The sequence below is a fragment of the Fringilla coelebs genome, assembly GCF_963513975.1.
Source record: "Fringilla coelebs genome assembly, chromosome: 1".
NCBI lineage: Eukaryota > Metazoa > Chordata > Aves > Passeriformes > Fringillidae > Fringilla > Fringilla coelebs.
Genome location: NC_140028.1, coordinates 53,815,548 through 53,835,430, shown reverse-complemented (window position 1 = coordinate 53,835,430; position 19,883 = coordinate 53,815,548). Strand labels below are relative to the sequence as shown.

The 19,883-nt window shown below is 44.6% G+C and overlaps 1 protein-coding gene across 2 annotated transcripts; it reads right to left on the bottom strand.

The window, feature by feature from the left end:
* Positions 1-2,249: 2,249 nt before the first annotated feature.
* On the bottom strand, positions 2,250-10,476 carry TUBB6 (tubulin beta 6 class V). Of its 2 annotated transcripts, XM_084215128.1 has the most exons (4): positions 10,359-10,476; positions 9,701-9,809; positions 8,479-8,589; positions 2,250-4,167 (listed from the first exon to the last, which is right to left on the bottom strand). In XM_084215128.1, exons 1-4 carry the CDS (start codon positions 10,413-10,415, stop codon positions 3,104-3,106), a joined length of 1,341 nt encoding a protein of 446 aa, XP_084071254.1. In that variant the 5' UTR covers positions 10,416-10,476; the 3' UTR covers positions 2,250-3,103. The 2 variants fall into 2 exon arrangements, with proteins under 2 accessions (XP_084071254.1, XP_084071255.1); XM_084215129.1 differs by lacking the exons at positions 8,479-8,589; positions 9,701-9,809; positions 10,359-10,476 and adding an exon at positions 7,728-7,762.
* Between the last annotated feature and the right edge of the window lie 9,407 nt (positions 10,477-19,883).

Here is a 19,883-nt window from a genome sequence, read left to right as displayed (position 1 = left end):
AGATCCCGATTTCTGTCCTGATGCCACACCCTTTTCCCAGGCACCAGCTCACCCACTCCCGGTTTCCAAGTGGTGTCAGTGGTGTAGGTTGCCATCTTTTCTCCCCAGCCTAGCGTTGACACATGTCAACAGGTTTGTGTCTGAGCACTGGGAGCTGCACTTCTAGGATTCCTGGGGTCGGGCTTGTCCTGGCAGCCTGCTGCTAGATACTGCTCTATGGCCAGGTGCAAAGCAACTAAAAAAGAGAAAAATATGATGGGCCAGGCACAGAAAGAAAAGGTTTCAGCAGAGACTAGGCTGAAAAATTAAAGGGGAAATGAAAAACAGACAGGTGAGAAGTAGAGTAACAAAGCCAGGTGGGACTCACCATGGACATTGCAAAATAAGAGAGAAGCTTCCAAGGAAAAGGCAGGAAGTTATTTGAAAGGAAGTGCAACTGAAGGAATTGCTCACTAAATTTGCTATAAAACAATTTTCATTTGTTTCTCAGGAAAGGATGGTGATTAGAGTTGGTTGACTGAAGAGAAACAGGAAGTGTTTGTGCTTCCTGTGGCTCTGTTACTGCTTGTGCACAAGCTGGTCCTCTGATGATCCTCCTGCTACAGAGTCCTGGGTTCATTATGGTGGGAGGGGTTTTTCCCCCTAGGATCAGATGGAAGAGCTGTCTCTTTTTTCTTAAGAGAGCATTAGTTTGCCTCTTCCACCTCCACACATTCTAGAAATTCAAATCAAACAGTTGCAAGTAAACACATGTGCAAGAATGAGTGAGTCAAAGCAGGATCATTGTGAGGGCTGAATTCCACAGCCTCAGAGTCTGCATTCTGCATTTTGAGTCAAGTGTATGAAATGCAATAAGGAACAGGCTGGTTCACCAAGTTAACAACTCCATTATTTAGCAATGCTAAGATTTCTGGCATTTTTGAAGTATGAACTTTTTTTTTTTTTCCACAGAAATACCAGAATTTATGACTTGGACTTAGTTATGAAATCTGTGTTACAACAAAATGCAGTTTCACACACAATAAGATGGTTAATTCTATTTCATTCAGAGAAACTATGCTAGTGCTTTCATTGGAAAGGCTGTGCTTCAGCTGTTGATGGCAGGCTCTAAGCCTGTAAGGCATCCTCCTCCCCTTCAAAGCAAATAGTCAACCATTTACAAAGAATCAACTTCACTTTGTTTAATGGTTTTACTCCCGATGGATTTTGCTTTGTATTGTCCTGCACAGTTAATTCTCTTCAATGTGTATTGTGTTATAACTTTATCTTGTCCTGTAATTAATATATTGCCACATCTCACATTTATAAAATACATATTTAAAGGTTCTCTATGGCTATTCATACATCCTTTTAGCATCACTAGACATAGCAAAGAACGTGGCCCTGTGACTTTGCTGTCTCCTCTATGATTCTTCTAAAAACAATCAGCTGGGCCCTCCCAAGCTCTGCCTCCATGCCAAAGCCAGTCTGGTTAGCAAGTTCCAGCAACTGTCTGAACCTCTGAAGTAAATTTCCATTAAAAGTTTGATTAAAGCTAATTTAGTTCCACTTCTGTGTGGAATAGCATTGGGCAGACAGCTTCAGGTTATGTTATTAACGGTTGCCTGGTTTATATACTTCCTGAAATACTGTCTCATTTCCCCGGATCCCAAACTAGCAAAGAATCATCTTGTCAGGAGAAGCAGACCTTTGGAAATTTCACTATATTTGTAAAGTGCTTTTTTAAGTATTGAGCAACAGTTTCGCTTGGGAAGTGCTTTTGAAAGCAAGAAGAAAAAGCAAGAGTTCTTGAAACATTTAAAGTTTGGATTTCCAGAGGTTTTCTCCTTTGTTTGCTTGCTTTGTTGCCTAGGAACTGGCCTAAATAAGAGACTCCAAGTAGACAGAGTGTTCTCTGGTAGAGGATCTCTAATGGAGAAGGGCTGTTTAATTGATATCAGCAGAAACATAAAGCATGCACGGAGGGCAAATGCTCAGCAGTCACTTTGTCAGCTGGCTTGGGCAGAGACCTTTCTGACTTGGCTTTAGTTGGGGCAGATAAACCTGTTGTCCATCTTTCATTTTGCCAGCTGCTTTGAGTATAGTGGATGAATGCTCTTGTACTTTAACCTTTACCTGTCCAGTTGCTTAATCTATCTTGGTAGCAAGACATGCACAGCATCTGTAGGTGTGGAGAACTTAAAAACCCAGGCAGTGAGATCTGTTAGCACATGTCCCCTGTCCCCTCTCCCACCCTGATCTGTGGAATATCTGGATTTCAGCTACATGGGCTGCATGAAATAGAGTTAGGACTAACATTAGCAGCTGGTGATAGCCAGAAAGACAAGATATTGGGGTGCCACTTTAAACCCCAGGGATTTATGATGAACACATCATAAATGGAGGGATTACATCTATATATCAGATACATCTATCAGATTTATCTATATATCACAGATATCACCTGTGATTATTCAGAAGTAGCAAGAGAGAAGTCACATCACACAAATCCAGCCTCTAGCCTGCAGCTCACTGCACATTAATGTAGCATTGACTGCCCAGAACACTTCTGCTTGAGAGAGTACTATTAATTTTTATTTTATTTTTAGAGGACTGGAATCAAATATCACTGTCAACAGTTACTGTACAGAATATCTAAAACCTTTTTCTTTTATTATGAATAAATTTTGTTTCTGGCAGTTTAGTTTTGGACATTTGGTACAGAATACTTCAAGCTCTCAAGATTTTCTTACTCATAATTGGATGAAAATAGTGCAGCTCTAATTTGTAGATTTTCATGCCTATTTTACATCTTCTCTTCTGCAACTTTAGAGATGACAACCCTGAAGAAAAAAGATCCCAAACCAGCAATCTCCATGTTCAGACTCTTAGGCCAAAGTCTTAACTGAATGCCTTACATTTGCCTCATGAATAGAAATGGCCCAATTTCCAGCAATGCTGAGCATCCTCAGTGATCCAAATGGACTCTGGAGAGCCCTTCTAACACCTGAAATTCATGCTCCCTTTTTTATTACTTTTTAAACGCAAGTATGGATTTACAAGCCTAATTATCAGAAATCCAGATTTGAGAATTTGGCCTGGAAAAATCTCGCACCTAATTTTTTTATTCATTGATCTCTTCTTCATCATCTTCAAACGCTTCCTCTCCATCATTTGCTGTTGCTTCTTGGTATTGCTGATACTCTGAAACCAGGTCGTTCATGTTGCTCTCTGCTTCCGTAAATTCCATTTCATCCATCCCCTCTCCCGTGAACCAGTGGAGGAAGGCCTTTCTCCTGAACATGGCAGAAAACTGCTCCGAGATCCTTTTGAAGAGCTCCTGGATAGCGGTGCTGTTGCCAATGAAGGTGGAGGCCATCTTGAGGCCACGGGGAGGTATGTCACACACCGCCACCTTGACATTGTTGGGGATCCACTCCACGAAGTAGCTGCTGTTCTTGTTCTGGATGGCCAACATCTGCTCGTCAACCTCCTTCATGGACATGGGGCCGCGGAAGACGGTGGCCACCGTCAAGTACCGGCCGTGCCTCGGGTCACAGGCTGCCATCATGTTCTTGGCATCGAACATCTGCTGGGTCAGCTCCGGCACCGTGAGCGCCCGGTATTGCTGGCTGCCCCGCGCCGTCAAAGGAGCAAAGCCTGGCATGAAAAAGTGAAGGCGCGGGAAGGGGACCATGTTGACCGCCAGCTTCCGCAGGTCGGCGTTGAGCTGGCCCGGAAAACGCAGGGATGTGGTCACCCCGCTCATGGTGGCAGAGACCAAGTGGTTTAAATCTCCGTAGGTGGGGGTGGTGAGCTTCAGGGTGCGGAAGCAAATGTCATACAGAGCTTCGTTGTCGATGCAGTAGGTTTCATCCGTGTTCTCCACCAGCTGGTGGACCGAAAGCGTGGCGTTGTACGGCTCCACCACTGTGTCAGAAACCTTAGGAGAAGGCATGACACTGAAGGTATTCATTATCCTGTCTGGATACTCCTCTCGGATCTTGCTGATGAGCAGGGTTCCCATGCCAGACCCTGTCCCTCCTCCCAGGGAGTGAGTGAGCTGAAATCCTTGCAAGCAGTCGCAGTGTTCGCTCTCTTTTCTTACTACGTCAAGCACAGAGTCAACCAGCTCTGCCCCTTCTGTATAGTGTCCTTTAGCCCAGTTGTTTCCTGCACCAGTTTGTCCTAAAGTGAGATACAACAGGGAAAGAAAATACACAAAATTATTGGCAAGGTTTCATATTTGCATGCTAAATAGACTCACATCTGTAACAAAAGCTGCTATAAATCTGTCAGGTAGGTAACCGTGCTCTTCAGTTTTGCCTACAAATATTTATGTAAGTATTAACATAAACTTTTTATATAATCTCTGGTAGTTTTCATTAATGCCTTTGGATGTATGGGGGCTTTTTGGGGGGTTTTTGTTTGTTTTGTTTTTGGGAGTTTTTTCCTTTGTTGTTTTATTTTTTTTTTTTTTTGTCATTTTACCTTCCATAAATGCAAAGATAGCCTTAACTCCTTGTTTTGAAAACTTTCACACTCCCAGCCCTGATGATTCTGTAAACACAAGATGACTGTTTGATATTTAAATGCTTTTTGCCTGTAAGGACCATGATGCATGCAAAGCTAAATCACAGATACATGTATCTCAATTAAAGTGAGAGGTTCTTGGACTGTTCTTGTGAGTCAAAGGGAAAACATTGTCATTCAAGAATAAAGCCGGGCTTCAAAATCCTACTTAACTTGTTCTATCAGGAAAAATAGCTTTTTAAATTCATGGTTACCTAGCCTGAATGAAAATAGTGATCAACAGAAGCTTCAGGGACATTATTCAAAATCTTAGAAGTTAAGTGTCTTTTAGGTTTTGCCAATTTCCTTACAAACTCACTGTTCTTCAGGATATGCAAAATGACTTGGAAAACTGGATTACTGATATTTCAGAAAAGTGATGAGTCCATTCTTTTCTTCCCAAGGCTCCCCTTCTTGTTTAATGTGCCAATCAGTTTATTAAGATAAACAGCGTGGATCACTTGCTAATGTCACTGTTCTGTTATTTGTTAGATAACGAGGAGGATTAAACTGGAAAATCAATTTTTGAGTACTCCTGTTCCTCACAGTGTCTACTACACACATACATTGTGCCACTGAACTCACTTAGGGTACTCCTGGGAGTGGTGTTCAGACAGAGCAATGGTTTCAGAATTCATTATAGAGCTGGCAAATTCTGTGCTGTTCCCCAAGACCTTCCCTTCCCTTCCTAGTACCACTTCTCATTTCAATTCCCACAACACCATGTTGGTGCCAAACATAGGAACCAGGGAAATTGCAGGCTGGGACACTTCTGAAATGCTATGTACTTTTTTGCACTGCATAAATGCTTGGTTTCCTCGTGGTGTATTTGGTTACTTAATGCATTGTTCTGTGTGTTGCTATATTTTTCTCTCTTTGAGCCTAGGGAGCTCAGCACTTCCTGTCCAGCTGGGCAAAGCACAAAGTAACATCCTTCCAGAATGAGATATGTTTGTAACACCTGCAGCCTGCTTGAGCAGGTCCCCTACTACAGATTGGGAAGCACATCAGGATGCACACAAACAAGCAGACATCACTCCAAAATGCAGAAGGCATTGATCTCCTAATGGACATAAATTCTGATTTTAGGACAACTATGAGCTACTCCTGTGGCAACTCTACACTCCATCCACTAGACAGCCACGTGCCTGGGATCTCCAGCATTTTCACTGGCAATTTCCTGCTTCTGCACCCAGTTATCTAATCCTTCCAGAACCACTGGCTCTACAGCACTGTAAGGCTACCACAACACAGAGCATGTAAAAATGCCCTGGAAGCTCCAGCCTTCTTACCCCATGACAATTCAGCCCTGGAGGCCCTGACAAGGCTGCCACAAATCTGGAAATCCTGATCACAATCCTGTGAAACTCTGCTGGATGCCCTCCACTTATCAGGTACCTACCTACCTGACACAAACACATAGAAATGATCAAATTTCACTGGGGATAAACTCTCTGGGTGGAAAATGAGCTTGTGCCCATAAAACTCAGGACCTCTCAAATCTTTTGTCCATCCTGGAAGCCCATGTCCATCTACATGGAGCAATCCCACAACTTATCTGTGCTCCTAGCACCTCCAGGTCCTTCTATGAATATTTCTTTCTTCAACACGCTGTAAGGTTATCACGCATGTTCAGGTTGAGCTGAACATGCAGAGAAGTCATTTGTCAAACAGTGACTTTATTTTTTAATCCCTAAAATGGCACTTGTTTCCTACAATCTTCTTTCACTCCTCTTCTCTCTTCACTGCTCAAAATGTAAGATAAGCCTGGTGAAATAGCTCAATAGCACATTAACACTTAGGAGCTTGATGTGAACAGCCCTGCTGCAGAACTTGCCTTTAACTTCTGGACAGCTATTTTTTGGATGTCCCCATCAGTTCATATGAATTAGGTTGGAGTGGTATCTCTGTAACAAATCTAGCAAGGGTGTACACAAGAAAAGAATGACAAATACAAAAATGTACAAATGAAAACAGGTTAACAGGAGGAGACACATCAGTGTTCACCGCAGTTCCTGGTGGGCAATTGTGTGCCTACTGCTCTCATACAGCAAGATTGTTCCACCTGCAGTTCTTCACCTATTAAATCACTACCTTGTCAACACAGGCATTAAAGAATAAGTTTTATTTCATGTCCTTCTCAAATTTCTTGCTGTTTTGATATAAAATTCCTGTATCTGGAGTGTGTGACCATGTACTCAATACCCCTGCATGAAATCCTGACAGAGGGTCCATGGTTACTTGCTGTGGAGAAGTGGGCACATGCAGGTTTATATGACCAGAGGTGGAAAACACCCCCATCAGAATGAGCCCATACAGCCTGGGCTACAGCAAGTATGGGACTGCCAGCTCCTGCCACAAAAGCCTTTGTGGGCCCAGGCCAGATTTTTAAAAGAGAAAACAAAATGCTTTGTTGGCTATTGACACAGAAGTTCATTACTTCAGCGCTCAGCCATTTTACATTATTCAGCAGGTTGGGAGGACAGTGCCTGATGCTGGCAGGGGCCTCTGACAGATACGAGTGGATCACATGCTGTTGGTTCATTGTTATCTTGGCAGGAAGGGAGTACAGCAAACTGGCCTATTGTTGAAGACATTCTGAATTGATTTTGCTCTGGTTTTACTGGTGTTGTGCCAAACTGCAAAGCTCCAGTTCAGGTATTTCCATAGGTCAGGTGAATTCACTTTCAGAGGGCTTGTGTGGTTCGTGCAGGTGAAAGGGAATGAAAGGAAAAACCTGAACACAGAAACAGACTTCATAAAGCTGCCTATGTCTATGGCTTTTCTCCCTAAGCTTACTCCTTAAGTTACATGCTGTAATTTACAGCTCCTTTGGAAGAGATCCTTAACATCACTGCCATGGAGTTTATAGGAGAACAACATGGATAGCCTAAAAGTTTTAAGTCAAAGACTTAAAGTAGCTCTGGCTTTTTCATTCCCCTCTCCAACCCAACAACCCAGATTTAAGTTTGTTTTATACCGTCCAAATCATGTTTATCTTTCCTCTGTCTGTCCCTGGCATTGTTCCTTCCTTATGTTAACACAACGTACCAAACTGAGTTCCAACCTAAGCTTGCCTTGTCAGGAGCAAATTGTGTTTGTGGCTAGTGCAGACTTGGAAACCAAAAGGACATGGTAGCTTTCATTCAGACTTCCCATTTCAGCAAGTGGCTCACTTGACTTCCACATGCTGTTCCTCCTTTAGTGCAAAGGGACTGACAATGCTTCTGTGCTTCATAAGGATGCTCTGAAAGGGTAATTGCATTTTTAAGCCTAGATGCAAAGTACTATGGAAGTCCAAAGTAAAGCAGTAAAAGTAAAAACAACCCTCTGCAAGAACACTGCAAAACCAGAACGTCCCCACGTATTTTCAGACTGTTCCTCATTATGCTAGAAACTAACCCAGTAACTGGCTACATCTGTGTTTTCTATATTACAGATTATCTTCTTCCACTGTTACTACACTGCAAGGATATACTGAAAAAGTTTAATTACACAGCCTAAAAACAATTCTGTACTCAAGCATTTAATGTGAATTTAAGTGAAGGGTAGTCTGGTTGGTTTGTGATTGAGGTTTTTCCCTCCCCCCTCCATTTTCTGCAGAATTTCTGTGCATTTTGTTGTGAAGAATTGGCCTCAGGATTTCTCTGGAGTTCATATATGTGGAAAGAAAATGTACTTTCTCTGAGTACTATAGGAAACTTCCAGCAGTTTGCTAACCGAAGGAATGATCAACAAAAGAATGACTTTTCCACTTAACAGGATGTTTTGACTGGCTAACATAATAATTGCAATCCCATTGTTAGCTATTAGGATTTCTCAGTAGGATCCCTTTGGAACAGGGAGATTGAATGCTTTTTGACCATTCACTTGGTAATCAGACAGTTGTTGCAGAAGTCTGTTTTTTACAGAGAAACATCCACGTACCAAAGATGAAATTATCGGGCCGGAAGAGCTGACCAAAAAGACCAGAGCGCACACTATCCATGGTTCCCGGCTCCAAGTCCAGCAAGACTGCTCTTGGTACAAATTTGTGGGCTACAACACAAAGTAAGCATGCCCTTAGTGTTCAGAAACAAACTAGCAGAGTAATAGCTTTTAATACACAAATATATTACATCTCATATTGTTAGTCTAACACATAGTTCATACATATGTAAGTACTTCCTATACAGAAAGGCATGGTGGTGAAAAACCCACCTCCATAGGAATAAATCAATTCAGCTTGGAAAACAGGCCTGACATAATTTGGACTCTACAAATTTTACATTTTGTAAGCTCTTTATTAGCAAGAGGTATTAGGGAGTTTCTGATTAGAAAAAAGGGTTTACTTGTTCTTTTTAAGAAAGTAGGTAATCTTTTCTGTAAATATCAGGGTGAGTGAAGTGCTTATGTTCAAGTTATCCACAAGCTTTTGTGTTTGAAGGATTCTCCTCTACTGAAAGAGCTACTTGGTGTACACTGCAAACAGTAGTAGTCAGCACATCTACCACAAAGCACAAAACAAACAATCTGTGTCAAGTTGAATTTGTTCAAGGAAACTCAGGTAAATAATATGAATTAACCCAGCTGGACAAAAGATGAAGCATTCACACTTGCAGGTTCATGTCCACAGACCGAAGGACTCCAGATCCCCATTTTACACCGTTAACACCTTTCAACAGCAGAGGACTCTGAGGACTTGGATGCCTTTTGCCATCTCATTAATGAAACAGTTCTCTATTACCTGTGGCCCAACCCTCTCATTCATGTAAATTAAAGAGAGAGTACTATACATGCGGGCTTATGTAACCAACAGTTTAATTTGGAGTAATTGAAGAAATGCATTTGGCAAAGTAATCACATATTTGAAGAAAAAACTCCAACTGTAATGTTAAATAATAAACAAAACTCCACCTCCAGACCCTAAGGACAGCCCCTTGTGCCACTTCTCTGTGTCTGGGGAGATTGCACCCAGCCATCTTAATAGTTTGTAAGAAAATAGGTAATATTTTCTGTTGAGCTGGGCGCAGCTGGGGGGCTGGTGGCATGTGAGGAGTGCGGCCAGATGTGCAATATGGCTTTATGAGCCCGTCGTCTTCCGATTCCTGTGCCCCTTACCACGGAGCCCCCCGTCCCGCACCCCTCCCCGTCCCCATCCCACACTTACAAGATGATTCATTGTAGTAGACATTGATCCTTTCCAGCTGCAGCGCTGAGTCACCGACATAGCCTCCGGCTGGGTCAATGCCATGCTCATCACTTATCACTTCCCAAAACTAAGGGAGGAAAAGCGAGAAGTGGGTTGGGAACTCCCTGCCCGGGCCGGGCCGGGCCAGGGGCGGCGGCAGCTGCCGGATTCCTGGCGCGCCCGCCGCCCCTCCCCGCCCGCGCTGCAGCGGGAGCCGGGCGGGCACCGGCGTTCAAACCCAACGGGCGGCGGCGGCTCCGCGCCCCGGGGGCCGCCCGGGCTCTGCCGCCCTCCCGCGCTTCTCAACCGCAGCCTGGCCGGCTCAAACAGAAAAATAGTTTTTAGAACAATTTTTAAAAAGCTGTCCCGTTTGGTTTCGGTGCTTCCCAAGGCCTTTTATGGTCACGGGGAGCGGAGCGATGCGCGGTGCCCCGGGCGCGCCCGGCGCCGCTCGGCAGCGCCATCGGAGCGCGGGCGGCGGGGAGCGGGGGCGGCTGGCACAGCCCAGACCAGCCCAGCCCCCGGTGTGCAGCAGCTCCGGGGGCTCCAGCAGCCCCGGGGAACCACCGGGCGCGTCCCCCGGGCGCTCAGAGGGTCCGTAAGCGGCGGGCAGGCGGCGGCTCCCCTTCAGGCTCACCTTGGTCCCGATCTGGTTTCCGCACTGTCCCGCCTGGATGTGCACGATCTCCCTCATGGCTGCAGCCGCTCGCCCCGCCGTGCGCCCGCTGTCCCGCCGCCCAGCCCGGCTGTGCGCGGCGCCGTCCCACCGGGCGGTGCTTTATGGGCTCCCGCACCCCCCCGCCCGCCCGGCGGCCGCCCCCGCCCGGCACCGCCCTCGGCACAGGGCGCGACGCCGCCCGCTGTGTGACACCGGCCCTCGCATTGTCCCCGCCGGCAGCGGGGGTCCCGGGGGGTCCTCCTGCCCCAGCGGCAGCTCCCGTCCGTGGTGTGCTGCTCGCCCCAAAGCCCGGTCAGCAAACGTGGCTGCGGCATCCTCGGCCCCGTGCGGCGGCCGGACATCGCCGCCTTCTCCGGCTCCTGTTCCGTGTGCCCCTGCCCCGACGGGAGCGCACATCGCAGCCTTTGTTGCGCAGCTGTTCTTCGGTAGAATTTCTTCACAGGAAGGGTGATGAGACATTGGGACAGGCTGCCCGGGGGAAGCAGTAGAGATATTGAAGGGAAGACTGGATGTGGCACTTAGTGCCATGGTCTAGGTGACATGGCAGTGTTAATCATGGGTTAGATTCAATGATCTCAGAAGTCTTTTCCAACCGAACTGATCCTGTGGTTCTGTGATTCTGTGAAGGGGCAACATCCAAAAGGATGGGTAGCCCTTCTCTGTGCCTTGCCATCTTCCTCACACAGCTCTTTCCGGATGAGTTTTTTTGTTTTGGTTTTTTGGAGTAGTTTTCGTTGTGATTTGTTTGTTTGGTTGATTGGTTGGGGGGGTTGATCTTGTTTGTTTGTTTGTTTGGTTGGTTGGTTGGTTGGTTGGTTTTTGTTTGTTTTCTTTTGTCAATAAGACAAGCTTCTGCCTGAAAATTGTAACTGGGATGTCAAGCAGTCTGTGAAGAAACTTTCCTCAGAGCTCATGTCATCACAATACAGGGAATGCTCAGGGATATGCATGGTTTGAAATGTCTTTATTTTTAATGAAAAAAATTTTCTTTCTGCTCCAGAGAGGAAGCCACCTTCCCACAGCTGCTGAATCTGCTTTATGACCCCTTTGGGTAACTGCTGCAGAGTTTCCCAAGTAGAAGGTTCCTGCTGTCATCCCAGCACAACTCTTCCATGGCATGCCATTGTCTGTATAGCCTGTTGCAGTATTTAGCCCTGGTGGGTGACATTAATCTGTCCATGCACATCTGTGCTGCCCGAGCCAGCCTCTGCTGTTGTGCGAGAGCAGCCCTGAGGTCAGAGTTACAGAACCTCCTTATCCACTTGTTAAAGGTGGCCCAGCTGGGGCTCTTCTCTAGAACAGTCTGGGGTGCTTTCTACAGCTGGAACACAGTCAAGGTAGCTCCCCCCAATCAATGCATAACCTGCAAATAACCAAAAATCTGTGTATTGGGAGGCCACCTGTCCACCCTTAGGTTGCTGTGACATGAACAATGTCATCTCAGCTCTGTGCTCTCAGCTCCTCCAGCCTTGCCTTTCCACAAATGTTTGTCAGCAGGGCTTGCAGCATCTTGCAAATCACCTCCAAGTAGCTCCCATGCATCATGCTAGGCTGAGTCAATTCTCTTTCTGACATCAAGGAAGCAGCTGGAGGATCAGGATCAGCATGTTTGCCTTGCAAGCAGCCATTAGCAGAGGACTGGATACTATGTGCCTTTTTCTCTGCCGAAGGACTCAAAATAAGTGTCCTTCTGTGTGTGATCTGCATTTTTGGAAGAGATCCACGAACAAGGCATTATTCAGCAGCCTGATTAGTGAGGTTGGCTTGGACATTGCCTGACTCTCTATGTCCTTGACTGTGCCTTCCAGGCCTTGCTCTCCCCACACTTTGCAAACCCTCCCATTTACTGTTCATACTTGCCATCCTCTCACCTGCTGCTGGTATGCCAGTTCTTAAAATCCAGTAGGTTCCCAGATCCAGGTAGTGGCAAGGCTGGGTGTGTGTTCCCAGTAGGCTCACTCACAGATACAGATACAGATACAGATACAGATACAGATACAGATACAGATACAGATATAGATATAGACACGGATACAGATACGGATACGGATACAGATACAGATACATACAGATACCGATACAGATACATAGATAGGGACATGGCTGGCCATGCTGACTGACCCAGGCGGAAAACACAGCACTCACAAAAACAAACAGCATTAATGGCCCCATCCTGTTCCCCTCTCTGGCTGAGCAGGACAGGAGCCCATAAAAGGAAAATAAACATGTATTTGCATACATCTGTACAATATGAATCCCTCTATAGCTGGTCTGAGACACCAATCTTATTCTGTTGTTAACACCTGGATCCCAAGTCTTTCCAGTTTTTGGAACGTGGAAATGTTATCCCAAAGGCCTGTAGTTCCACTCTAGTTGCTGATCTGCAGCTATGAACTCCGGCTCCCTTGTCCAGGGCTGGCTTTAGGACACTCAGCCTGTTCAATGGATGACCTCTGGATCTCCAGAGATACAAATCTGCCTCACACAGAGATACAAACAGGCAAACAAGTTCCTCTGGTAGCTAGTCCGGAGTTGTGGCCTCACCAGCAGCTAACCCCACCAAAGCCTTCTCAGAAGAACCCCTTGTCTCTCCAGTAGCCAGCTCAGAGATCCTCTGGCCTCTTCACTTTCTTTCCTGGACCCATGGCTACTCCAAAACTTGATGCCCACCTGCCCTGGCTTGCTGTTTGCTAAAGTCCACACACAGACATGCAGATTCTCATAAAGTGTGAGCTCTTGTCTCTCCAGTTGCTGCATCTAGGGCACACAGGCCCCTGTGACTTGTGGCCCCCACAACTTGGGGCCCCTACCTCTAATTGGTGGTACTCAGGTCACCACACACATATATACACATGGAATACAGGCACCACTCTCACCCCCCCCAAAAAAATTAAAATACAGTCTACAAAGACAAGACAGACCGAGATGATCAGGTGCAAGGCATAGCCAGACAAGAGTATTCACCAACAGCCTGTTTACGCTCAATGGAATCACTTTAGCCCCGTATCCTTTTATTTTTCTATATCAAACTGTCTTTATCCCCTCTTACCCCCACTTTTGATTCCTCCTTTAAACATCCCACAAGTTGTCTTGTACAATCCCAAAGATGTTCTTCCCCTCTATCCCCTAGAGATTCCCACCCCCTTGCAGGCAGTAACTCCTCTCTATGGAGTGACCCACGGACCCTCTCCCACGGACTGTGGAGATGGGAGTCACACCAGACCCCAGGCTGAGCTCTCACTGACAGGAGCCAGGGCAGAGGGTGTGCCACTGGATTTCTGCCCCTGCCTCTGTTCCTTTGTGCTCCTTTCCATTTGTGGAGACGAGCCTTGAATCGCATAACCCAGCAGAAGGTGAAACCCCTATGGTGATCTGAATCAAATTAGATCTTAAGAATAAAAGCAAGAAGGAGCAAATGGACATAGGTAGGAGTAAGGGGAATAAGGAAGCAATGAGAGTGTACTATAGAGGATCCTGTGGTCCACGTGCCTTCTGAAGAGCTGTGTAAGTTGCACTGCCAATGTCTGTAATCTCTGAAAGGTTTGTCTGCTGTTTGTGAGTAGCAGTCAGTCAAAAAACATTTAGAGGCCAAAACTTCAGCCAGTTTCCCACACATACAAAGCGACCCACTGAGGTGCACAGAAGGCTGTAGAGCTGTGTGACTGATAGAGGTGAGCAACAGCTCACCCAACGAATTTCCATGAACAAATTTTATAGTTACATAAGTAACTTTTAATTTTCAGTCAGACCAGAATCAACTTGCAGCTTCTCCATGTTTTACTGCTGGTAATCTGAGAGAAGACACTTTTGTTGGTCACTGAGTGTGGATGTACCTTCAAATCCTTTTCATCCATGCTTCTGCTTACTTAATAGTTCAGCTGATTTAGGAAGTGAAGGTGCCATTATAACCTGTGTCCATAGAAGCCTGCATATCCTTCTTAGGTCTCCACAGACTTGGTCTGGGATTTTAAAGGTACTTAGGTGTTTCACAATCCTCCTAGCTACTTAACTGTTATGGATTACTGATGGCTGTATTTTAAAACCCCACAAAACACCTCTTGGAAATTTAAGGCATCTAAATTTCTCCCTGGATGCTTCATCTGACTGAGTCCATGAGATTCATTGTATATTTGGATTGATAGAGAAACACACTGTAAATTCTGTAAAATGGATTCTCACTTGTTATATTTGGCTTTGTCAGCTATCTCTTTCTCATATATCTAGAATATAGATTGACCTCTAACCTTCATAACTCATAGCCTTTTTTTTTAATTTCCCATTCACTCCATAGGTTAATTTAATACTTACAGTATGGCTTTTTTTTCCACCATGCACAAAAAAACCCCAACAATAAAACAGGAGAAGAACTTTAAGATTTCCTTTGCAGATTTACTCCCTTCATTGTTATTCCTTATTTATTTTCTTTTGCAATTTTAATTTAATTTTTGCTGTTAAAAAGAATTAATTAATATATTTAATCCAAAATATTAGTAAAGTGTTACAATAACTTCAAACCACCAGCTCAAGTTTGCAGATTCATGCTCCAGGCAGCCTTTTGAACAATCAGTTTACATGGCTTACATCCTCATGGTATCTTTTGCTCCCAAGTGTAAAAGCAAAAGACTAAATTCTAGAAGAAGTCAAAACTTGAGTTTTAGGGAATGGCATGGACATTTATGATAGAGAGGATATGGATTGAGGAAGATCTGGCTGCTGCCCATATCTGGATTAGTCTGACATTGCTAGCTGGTAAAAACCCAAGACAGTTTATTTCTACTGGACAAGTCTCTGGTGCTCCAGTGTGATGGGCTTTATTCCTGTTGGTCAGAGCTGACAAGGTATCAGACTGTAGCAGCAAGTTAAATACTCACACTGATCTTGTGTGAGACCCAGCTGCTCTGAAACAGCTGCACACAGTCACAGGATGGGGCCATGGGGGGTTGTAGAGCATTCTGTGTTCTGTCTTCAGGTTTTCTCATGTTCTCCTTGTTCGTGCACAGGCTACATAGAAATGGATTTCTACAAGATGATGAATTTCACAGGCTGGACAAAATGTGTAGAGTGCCCATGCTGCAGAGCAAAAGGATTTTCCAGTAATAGCAGCTGAAGCAATAGTCAGTCATGTACCACAAAGTCACATGGAAATTTGCTTTAATACCTTGGAAAAAAACCAGCAAAGTTCTTCTGTATTTAACTAGTCATGTGATATGATTGTTAAGCTGCTTCCTGCTTTTCAGGAAACACATTTGAGTTTATACCAGGGTTGTTGCTAAGACTATTTCTATTTACTGAAGTTTTTAAGGACTTGAGAGAAATTCATGCCATAGGAGAACACTTAACAAGTTAGCTATTATTTTCTTTTTTTCAGAATGGCAAATTTGCTGTATTTTGATATTTAAGAATATGTGTTATAAAGCTTGTTAGCACTTACATTAAATACCATGGCAAGAAATATAACTCACATAGTGGATTTACTCTGACAGCTTGTAGCAAGCTAGTAAATGCTACTAAGTCCATGGTGACTTTTAGGAGAAAAGTCCAGTCTAGTTCCTCTTTCCTCTTTAGTCTGAAGAGTTTCATGCAAGTTAAGAAAGGGAAAAAAAATCTTAAAAGATTTTTTTTTTAACCTGGCTTCCTGAGAAAACCAAGCATGGGAAGTCATGCTCCTGCTCAAGTGTGTACCTGTGTATCTGCCCCACTACCTCTTTTTCCTTCAGCCTCTTGTGACAAAATCTACAAGAAGCACATGAGTTACAGAGACTATGCATCTGCAGATGAGTCTAGAAACAGCTCAAGAACCCAACAAAAACATTTCAAAGGGGAAGTGAGACAGCAAGACACACACACACACACACACACACGTATGGTCTATTATGACAAACACCAGACTGCACATTTAGCTCAGATGTTTTGGAGTTTGTATTCTGCCCAGAAAACCCATTATATTTCATATGGTTCTCAAAGAGTTTCTTGCTTTGTCACCCCCAATACCCATCAAACTTGTTGCTGTGGCAGCTGTGGTTTCACAAATTGCCACCAATGCTCAAACACAGCACTCAGGGTTGTTTTAATGCCACTCATCTGGCTGCTGGCTGTCAATGGAGACACTGCTGATGTTTGTTTTAGCCCACAAGATGTGGTCTGAACTTCGTCATGTTAAAGCAAAGGTCACTAAGTCAAGTTAGGAGAAAATACCTTAAGGTACAAAGTCCAAGGGATTGTGAAGAGACGCTGGAGGAATTCCATCATCTGGTCCAAAGGAGTTTCTAGCTGCATTTTCACACACTTTCATCACTATTTGACAAAATGGATGGAAAACTTTAATTCCAACCCTGAATATTCATGTGCTTTTGAACTTTCCAGCAGTTAATGTCTTTTGATTTGTAACATATTTTCTGTCCTTTGGAAATGAGTATTTTTTTCAGCCCTTTGTTTCTCCCCATGCTTAGCCTCCATGCTAACAATTACTCATCCAGGACTTTTTGCACAGTTGGTCATAGTGGTTTTTATGCAATAGCTGTAGCACCTGGAGTAGAGGGAAGCATGTACCTGCCTGTTTTGTCAGGCAGAAATGTGTGTTTGGTGTGGCTGTGTTTTTAACCTCCACTCTAATCGGTCACTTAGCTACACAAACAAACAGAGCCAGAGAATGGGCTGCACTCTGTCTTCAACAGAATCAGTAAAAGGGCCAGTCTAGTGTTTCCTTACAGCTACAACCAAGACTATGGGAATGCAAAATTAAGGCAGGCATTTATCTGTGTTCAGCTCTCCGGCCTCTCTACACATTAAAGATTTTGGGGAACCCATCTGTTTGGAGGACAGAGTGAAATCATAATTGAGCTGGAATGTATTCCACCCATTATCTGTATCATGTGGTGAGTGAGTGGTACAGCTGTAAGAGGAAAATGAATATGAGATATTGACAGCTTGCTTTTGGAGTTTAGTCAGCTCTGAATAGATGCCAATATAATGCAGAGCTTATCAATGAAGTCCTGGTATTTTGAGTGTGGGAGACATCAGAACAAGGACAAAAAGGTCTCTTAACCAGAAGTCATGCTAAAGACTATCAGGAAAAAAAGCATGTTTTGACCAGATGAGTGCCTTGATGGCAGCTGGTCTTGATTAGATGGAAGACCTAACCTAGAATTGCACTTCTGGCAGTAGTCAGTGATGGATGCTAGGGAAAGAATACGGTAATGCTCCCCCAAAAATGCTCTTCTGCATCTGGCAGTCAGTGATTAAGCCTTTGGTGAACCACAGGAAGGATCTGGACCCCATATTTAATAGTTTGTTTCAAATATCCCTGAAGTGTATGATTGCTTTTTTACGCAGTTACACTTTCAGCCTCCAAAGTCTCCTATGGCATTGCCTTCCATGCACAACTGAATCCCATTCTGTGAGGGAGCAGTTCTTTCTGTTGTAAAGCTGACAGCTGAAATTGGTGCCCCATAACTCTTTTGTTTTGAGGAACAGTGACTACCAGTTCCTAATGACCATTGTAGCTGTGTGTAAGGGGAAGGTTTTAGTAGTTTTGTTCTTCATTTTGCCTATCTGTCCAAAATTTTCTGAGCTGAAAGTATGACACTAAATAATCTCCCCATGTCTGAGTGTGACCCTGCAATTCTATGACAGTCTTTGCTTATCAGCCTCCTTTACTGGTTCTGCTGCAGTGTCTGTGAAATGGGAGTAACAGTATTTAAATCATGGCCCTCGACTTATGCAGTGTTATAGGATGCTTCTTGCTCCTGTTTTTATTTTCTAATATCCCTTGTGTTTGCCCTCTTGGTTGCTGCTGAGCTTTTTCCTTCATTGAGCTGTTCACACTACCTCCGAGATGTCTTTTGACAACTAAACTAAATCCTGTCACTGGAAACACAGGGGTTGTTTTTCCTGTGTAATGCAGTTAGGGATATTGAATTTCATCAGGTGTTGCTTATTCAGATTAGCATCCTGGAATACTTGTGAAGCTCAGTCTGCCTGGCAGCCTGATTAACTGTCTAATTAAAAGATTTTTGTACAATCACAGAGATTTACCAGTTCAGTACTTTTTTTCACCAGATGATTTAGAACTGAGCAGATCAGGTCCAAGAACAATCTATGGATTTAATCTGGAGTTTTCTTGTCTTTTGTTGCTAAAGCATCTTATCCCATCCAGCTCAGTCTCCTTAACACTCTTGAGTAAAACCCTTGCAGCAGAGATCTGTACTGCAACCTGCAGGAGGGGAAGGGGGAAAGACAGGTTTAGGTTTTATGGCACAAACTTAATTTTTCACGGTTTTATTCCCTGAGAAAAAAGAAAAGAAACAATAGACCTCTAAGATGAAGGGCTGGAATCCTATTTAGATTGTCACTTATTTAACACTTACCAAGCAAAGCACATATTTGAGATGAAATGTGCAGCTCTCCAGGTAAAAGTGATTCATCCCACTGTGGGAAACACTTCTTCTACAAAAGCAGGTTTGCAGCTAAAATTGACTATAAATTGCTCCAGCGAGGTCTTGGGTTTCTCAGGTGAGTCACGGTTTTCCTCCTCACCTGTTTTCTCAGGTGGTGAGTGGCTCCTGGCTGCCACCCTTCCCTCCCCAGCACAGATCCCACTCATCTGTCACCCTTTCCAACCCAGACCAGCATACCACTCCTCTCCTGCTCCACAGATGGTCCTCTCAGATTACATTTGTGAGAAGAGCACCATTCCTCCCTGGGACAAACAGCACAGCACAAGCTATGACTGGACAAAGCCTGGCTTATTTTTAACAGCGCAGTCCTCAGCACTGTGGGACTGGCTGGGTGCAGCCCCTGAAGGAACGTGTCCTAAAGCTGAACGCACAAAAGCAGCTGGAGCATCCCCCTGCGAGCAGGGCTCTCCAAGAGTCACCTGCTGGGAATGAGGAGCCAGCACTGACACACAGGGAGAAGTGAACATTATTTTTCTTGGGAAAGCACCCAGCAGCAGCGGCACTGAGGGTGCTCACCCTTGCCTGGGACTGCAGCCATCAGCAGCATTACCATATTCATGATCTAAAGGTTGTTGAATGCTAGGAATGTAAGAGGTCAGTCTGGCCCAGGGCCAGGGCTCAGCCCACGGCTGGCCCTGCGAATAACACGAATAACACACTTCACGGTCGGTTTGCTGAACAGAGAGCCAGGATGGGGGAGGATATGGGGCTCCAATAGACACTGGCTGCACAACTGAGTGCCCCTGCTTTGTGGGAAGGGTGTGGAGACGCAGTTGTTGTCTGTGCATGGAAGATTTGCAGAGAGATACATCTCTGTTGTGCAAATTTATTTCATTGTGGCGTCCTGACTCTGTTAATGAGCCGGGACTTTGTCACCTGTGGCCTGTATGATCTGTCAGGAATGTCTTAAGACACCACCTTGGTCAGCATGGAAGACAGTTATGCTCAAAGTGCTGCAAGGTGAAACAAGGAGGCTGATCATTTCTGTGTGAGAAGACTTAACATGAAATAGAACAAGACACAGATA